The following is a 6,859-nucleotide window of genomic DNA, read 5'->3' as shown; positions in this document are numbered from 1 at the left end:
GGTTGTTAATAGAGCTGGGTGCCTGCGGGTTTTGGGGGTGGGTTCATAGGGTTGTGTGGGGGAAGGGCATAGGGTTGTGTGGGGGTCATACAGCTGTGATGGGTGTAGTCATATATGTGGGTGGCTGGCTGGGGGGAGAGTCCTATGGATGGGAACTGGGAGGTTTTGCGGGTGAGGGTGGATGACGTTGGTGTGGGCAGTAGCAGCTGGGTGCGGGTAGCAACAAGGAGGATTTTAGGGATGGGGGTGCACGAGGTAGGCCAGTTGAGATGTGTGTGTGTGTGTGCGTGTCATACACCCACTGGCTGGTGGGGGGGGTGGCAGAAATGAGGTGGTGCTCCCCCAGCCCTCCACTAGCCCTGTCCCCCCCCCAGACGGGCGCTCTATCGGCGTGGAGGGCATCCAGGTGCTGGGCACAGGCAACCTGATGATCGCGGACGTCTCGGTGCAGCACGCAGGTGTCTACGTGTGCGCAGCCAACCGGCCCGGCACACGCGTGCGCCGCACAGCCCAGGGGATCCTCATGGTACAGGGTGAGGCCTCCATGGGGCGGCTCCCCCCGCATGCAGATAGACAGACCCCCCTCCTGGCCGGACACCTTACAACAGCGAGGCCGGGGCTGAAGGCGGCTCCAGACAGACAGGGCTGGGGGACAGATGGGCACCACGGCCTTTGCACTTGGCTTTGTGCATGGAAGGAGCAGGTCTGCGACCCCTGACCTCTGCCCCTGGCCAGCTGCAGCCAGGCTGGGAATAGACCTGGGGCCAACCTGGGCAGCATCAATCACCTTCTCAGCCTCAGGGCGGGGGCAGGGGGCGGCCCAAGTGGGTGGGAAGCCCTGGAAGCCCCCCCACAACAACCTGCATTGCACCCCAGACCGCCCCCCCAGGCCACTACAGCTGCAGCCAGGGACCCCCATCCCCCCCACAGCGCCTGTGGGTAATGAGATGCAGGCGCTCGAGCAGCTGCGTGGCCGTGACAGCCCCTCAATGCAGCATCTGGGGCCTCTATTGTGCCGGGGGGCCGCGCATCCAATACAGGGGCTGGACAGGGCTGCAGGGCCCTCAGCTCCTCCTGCTGGGGGGGTTGGAGCCAGGCAGTGCAATGCCCACTGACCCCCCAACCCCTACCCCACCAGCGCCCCCCGAGTTTGTGCAGTGGCCGCAGTCGGTGTCCAAGCCACCCGGGGGCAGTGCCATCTTCACCTGCGTGGCGCAGGGCGTGCCCGAGCCCCGGCTCATCTGGCTCAAGAACGGCCGCCTCCTAGCGCCCAGCGAGCACGTGCGGCTCTCACACAACAACAGGTCAGGACCAACCCCCTGGGCAGAAGGGGCCGGGGCATGGCGGGGCAGGTGGCTGAGCCTGTCTCACGCCCCCCCAGCACGCTGATGATCCAGCGCGTGGCGCCGGCGGATGAGGCCATCTACCAGTGCATCGCCGAGAACAGTGCCGGCACCAACCAGGCCAGCGCCCGCCTGGCCGTGGCCCCTGCACAGGAGCTGCCACGTGCCCCCGAGGGTGTCCGTGCCGCCGCGCTCTCCACTACCGCCATCCAGGTGGCCTGGGCTGAACCTGCGCCCGAGGTCACCGACAGCATCATTGGCTACGTACTGCACATCCGCCGCGTGGGCGGTGAGTGGCCCTGGCTTCAGGCCTGCCTCCTCCACACCCCCCTGGGACAAGGCAGGATCCCAGGGCACAAGCCCCCAGCCCAGCTGCACCAGGCCTCTCAGCAAGCTCGACATCAATTGAGCCCCCACTGTGTGCCCCCCAGCTCTGCACCCACCTGCAGGGGCTGGGATGTGTGATGGGGGCCACGGGGCAGGCTGCAAGTTCCCTGCTTTCTGTGTCATTTATTGTGGGTTTGATTTTATTCCAACATCTCTGCTCCCCACGGGCTCCACACCTCAGGGCTGCGTCCCAGGGAGCAGCAGCTCTGAGAGGGACGCGTCTCGTGCCCAGTGTAATGCCAGCGCAGCTGCAGCAGGGCCGCATCCATCCCCGGTGCTTTCCATGGTCCCGGAGCTGCATTCCTGCCCCCGCCCCCTCTGCCTCAAATGGCGCTCGTGGCTTTCATGAAGACACGTGGGCATTGCTGCCCATCAAGTTGCCTTTATGACCCATGCTGACGGGGCTCCAGGGGCCATGGCTGAGGCTACTCGCAGCTGCAGTTTTAGGCTATGTGCCTGGCCCCGTTCCCATTGGCTGCAAAGGCCAGGTGCCAGCCCGGGCTGCTTGTCACTCTGGCTGTCACCGTCACTGCATGGCACCCGCTGGCCACCTCTCAGCTGCACCTGGGAAGGGCCCCTGCCATGGACCATCAACCCCACTCTCACTCCCAGCCCCTGAACTGCCCCCTCCAGCCCCCAGCTCCTGACACAGCCCTGGCCTGGTGCCGCCCACAGAGTCGGAGAGCCGGGAGCTGCAGGAGGCCGTGAGCAAGGCGACCTTCCAGCACATCTTCACCAACCTGGAGCCATCCACCACCTACTCCATCTACCTCCGTGCGTACTCGCCGCTGGGCGCCAGCCAGGACTCCCAGCCTATCCTGGCCACCACACTAGGCAGCAGTAAGGGCACCCGGCAGGCGGGGTGGGGGCACCCCGCAGTGCTATTGGTGCTGGACGTGGGAGCCAGGCCCTGGGCGCTGACCCCCGTCTCCCCCCGGTCTCAGTCCCCGCAGCGCCCGGGTTCTTCACCAAAGTGCTCAATGCCAGTGCGGTTCAGGCCTTCTGGGAGCTGCCGTCTGCACCCGGATCCATCGAGGGCTTCAAGCTCTTCCACCGGCGGCTGCCAGGACCCCGGTTCGAGGGGCCGCAGGTGCTGGGCAGCACAGCTAACTCCTACGTCTACAGCAACCTGGGTGAGTGCCCCCTCAGGCATCCCCTCACCCCAGCCATCCTGACCCCCCCCCAATCTCTGATCCCTCTCCACCCCGCAGAGCCCTTGGCCACATACGAGATCAAGCTCCAGGCCTTCAATGGGAACGGGGACGGGAACAGCAGCCTGCGCCTCGTCTCCCTGCAGGACGGCGTGCAGAAGCCAGGTGAGCCGGGGGCACAGGGGGGCTGAACACGGGGCAGGGAGTCCAGGCGCCTGGGCTCGCTCAGCAGCCTGAGAGGAGCAGGACTCCTGGGGTCCCAACCCAGCTCTGTGCGGCGAGAGGGGCCTACGGGACCAAGTGCCAGGCGCTTGGGTTCTGCATGGGCCGGGGCCCCTGCGCTGGGGCCGACGCCGCCTGGCTGCAGCCGTGCCCGGGAGACACTGAGTGCTCTCTTTCCCCACAGACATGGACCTCACGCCCCCCTGCCCCTGCAGCGCAGAGGGGGAGAGCTCGCTGGCCGGCATCGTGGTGGGTGTCCACATTGGCATGGCCTGCATCATCTTCTGCGTCCTCTTCCTCATGTTTGGATACCGCAAGAGGTGAGGGCCGGGCCCGGCCTGTCCAGCTGCAGACAGCGCTGGGGGCGACGCCGTCGGTTCCTGGAGAGACTGGGCCCTTCTGTTCCTGCACAACACCTCTCCCACCCCATGCCCTCTGCTGCAGACCCCCAAAGCGTGGGCCAGGGCCACCCAACCCATGGTCCCCGACCACATCCGACTGCAGTGGCCTTCCCTGGCCCCTGCTACCCCCCACCCCTTGCATTGCAGTCTTTTCTGCAGGAAAGGTGCCCAGAGCAGCTGGACAGTGCCACAGGGGGCTGAGCCGGGGCAGCCCGGCACCCGCGGGGCCAAACCCGCTGAGATGATCGAGCTGGTCACCCAGGTGAGGAGGGGGCAGGGGCAGCACCACGGAGGGCCCCAAGCCTCAAGGAAGGGGCAGGGGCTGCATCCTGGGCTCCGTGCTCCAAGTGAGGCCGGGACCCCCAGTGTTCCCCTGCCCTAACCCCCTCTCCGGTGCAGGCTGCCCCACACATGGCGGTGACGGCAGAGCGGTGCCCGGCGCAGCAGGCCATGGACTAGCGCGTGCCTGAGGCAGGGCCACGGCGCAGCCGGCGCCTCCTGCAGACTCCAAAGAACCTACCTCAGCCCCCCGGGCGCCAGCCCCAGAGCTATTTTTGATACAGAAACCAAAACTACCTCGAGCCCCTGGCCCCCCCGCCACTGCCAAACAGCCCTGGGGGCAGCATGGGGCCTGGGGGTCTCGTCCTGTGGGCACCCCCTGCCCCCAGTCATTACACAGCAGCTGCCCTGTGTGGCCACGGTGGGGGGGGCAAGGAGATGCCCCCACCACCACGATACCAAATATCTCCAAGCCAAATAGGATTGGGCACCTGATGCTGCCCCCCTGCAGCTTCCTCCAAAAGTCTCTCTATCCAAATACTCTCTCAAGCCACAGAAGCTGGAATAACCCCAAAGACTCAGAGCTTTAACACCCCCCCCCCCCTCCATGCCCACCCCACACTCTGCTCCCTGCCAAAAAAACCCACCCCAATTTGGGCCCAGGTGCCAAAGGTGCCAGCTGTGAGCTCTGCCCCTCACCCCCTTCCCACCAGCCCCTTGCTCCTGGCAGACACCAAGCAGGAGCCCCCCTGCACCCGAGCAGCAGGATCGGGGCCAGCCCCCTTCCCCCCCAGCCCACGTGTGCACAGTAGCTAGAGGCCACGGGTGCTTCCTAGGAAGGCCCGGACCACCAGTGCCCCCTCGTCCCTCCCGTAGCGCCATAGGCGGCGATGCATTCCTGTAGCGGAGCCCAATCGAACTCACGTGTGAACGCTGTCCCTGCCCCCCCACAGGCCAGGCCAGGCCGGGCCCCTACCCCACAAGCCAAAGATGGGCCCGGCCTGGTCCCTAGGGAAGGCATCAAACCCAGCCCCATGTCCAGCAACCCTGGGCAAGCTTTAACGACCCCCGAAGTGGGGCTGGGAGACGCCCCGGCCCCTTCAGGCCCCCAGGCTGGGCTGAGGCAGCCGGGTGCAGGGTCTGCACCAGAGTCGCTTGCGACTGTGTTAGCAATAAACCAAGGTGGAAAAGGCCAGTTGGTGCCATGTGTCTGCTGGGGCTGGGCGTGTGTGTGCGTGTTGGGGGGACTGGGGCTGCCCTGGGATGGGCACATGAGGCAAAGCTGGGGCTGGGGCTGGGGCAGGGGCTGGGGAGCCTTGCAAGGGGAGGGGAAGGCTTTGGTGACCCCACTTGGCTCAGGGCCGGCGGGCCTGGCCCTGTGGCCAGAAGGCCCCTGCGAGTGCTCATGTAGCCTGGGCGACAGAACCTCAGTCCCCCAAACAGCTCAAGCCCAGACCCCCCCCCACCAGCTCCAGAGCTCAGCTCCTTGGTGCTAAAAAGCCAGAGGGGCGAGACCCTCAGCCCGGTGTCAAAGCAGGACCAGGGCCCGTGCCTGCTCAGCTCAGCCTGGCTCCCCGCCCAGCCCAGACAGGACTGCAAACGCCATGCACCAGCCGCATGAAAAGTTATAAATCATTCCTTTCTTTATTAAACATAGCTTGCAAGTGATAAATATTACAAAGTTTTTTTTTTTTAATCCTTTCTCCAAAAATTAGCTTATTATTTTTAATCAGTCACTGCATAATCCCGCTGGCAGTATTTAAACAGCTTTGCTTTTTTTTGTTGTTTTGTTGTTTTTTTTTTGTGTGGTTTTTTTTGTTTTTTCTTCTCGTTTGTTAAACCGGATGTCAAACACAATGCCAAAAAAAGGAAAAGAAATTAAACCCCCAAAATAATAATAATAATAATAATAATAATAAAAAAAAATTAAAAAGTTGTGCAAAAGGGCCTGGTTTCCTGCGCCCACCCCCCGCCGGCTCGGCTGCGGGGACCCCCATGCCCCTGGCAGGGATCGCGAGTTGCTCAGGGGCTGCAGGGCTGGGAGATGCTGCCGCTGCACTAAGCACGTGTGGGGCCGCGGCACGTGGTGGGAGAGGCTGTGCACGGATGGGGTGTCTGCAGCCCCAGCCGGGACCCCCAGGCATGGGGCAGATGGACCTGGGGGAACTGGGAGTGGGGCCTGGGGAGGATAAAAGCTTCCCTGAGGGGCCTGGAAGCCCATCCTGCAGCAGACGGGATGGCACTGCAATCACTTCCATGTTCCCTCGAGCTCCCGGTGCCACCAGCTGCCCCATACCCCCGGCCCTTTCCGCACCCTGACCTGGCCCTGAAGAGGTCCCCCCGGCCCCCAATGCAGGTCTAGCCCCCCAGCGCAGTGCACGCTGCCAGGATACGTACGGCAGGACGCCGATGCCACCGGGCCAAGAGGGCACAACTGCCCCGTGCCACCAGGATTGGGGTGGGGGAGGGGGAAACAAAAAAAAGACCTTCCTGCCTCCGCTGCACTGGGGGTGCTGGTCGCTGTAGGGTCCTTGTGTGTGTGTGAAAGGCACAGATTTGGGAGGTGGCATCGCCACCAGTGCATTGCTGCAGGCAGGGGTGAGGGGAGCCGCCCCCGGTATCTCTAGCAACCAATATGCTCTCCTGCCAAATCGGGAAACCACCCTTTTGCACGTTTCATGTCATACACGAGAGGTCACATTACAAAAGGACGCAACGACGGTCACAATACCCATGGCTAGGCTGTTCTGGCTTCGTTTTTCTACACAATGTACAATTTTTTTTCTTTTTCTCTTTTAAACGTGTCAAGAAATAGCTTATATACACGAATGAGTCCTTGTTATAACATGTCGGCAGCAATATCATAAGCTAATTGTCAGGGGGCAATGGGGGGGAATGAAGGGATGGGGGTTAGAAAAAGGAGGGGACGGGGAGATGGGTTATGCCTCTGGAGGAACGGAAAACAAAAAATAAACCCCGATAAGCGTCTTCACAAGCGGCTTCTACACCTAGCTGTAAAAGAAAAGCTAAACAAAAGCAGGAAAAAAACCCTTATTTCTGTATCTAAAAAAAAAAA

General features: G+C 62.8%; 1 protein-coding gene across 1 annotated transcript in view; it reads left to right on the top strand.

Moving 5' to 3' along the window:
* Positions 1–3,427, top strand: part of LOC109324685 (immunoglobulin superfamily DCC subclass member 3) — a 5,073-nt gene extending 1,646 nt beyond the window's left edge. Inside the window, exons 5-11 of the mRNA XM_019556717.1 lie at positions 375–533; positions 1,139–1,304; positions 1,382–1,632; positions 2,406–2,570; positions 2,675–2,863; positions 2,942–3,046; positions 3,288–3,427. Of these exons, the coding sequence (XP_019412262.1) occupies positions 375–533; positions 1,139–1,304; positions 1,382–1,632; positions 2,406–2,570; positions 2,675–2,863; positions 2,942–3,046; positions 3,288–3,427 (1,175 nt within the window). The remainder of the gene's footprint in view (positions 1–374; positions 534–1,138; positions 1,305–1,381; positions 1,633–2,405; positions 2,571–2,674; positions 2,864–2,941; positions 3,047–3,287) is intronic.
* Positions 3,428–6,859: the final 3,432 nt, after the last annotated feature.

Source organism: Crocodylus porosus, unplaced genomic scaffold (assembly GCF_001723895.1).
Source record: "Crocodylus porosus isolate Cpor-Errol unplaced genomic scaffold, CroPor_comp1, whole genome shotgun sequence".
Lineage (NCBI taxonomy): Eukaryota > Metazoa > Chordata > Crocodylia > Crocodylidae > Crocodylus > Crocodylus porosus.
Note: the sequence above shows the minus strand (reverse complement) of the source record. Positions and strands in the feature narration are given on the sequence as shown.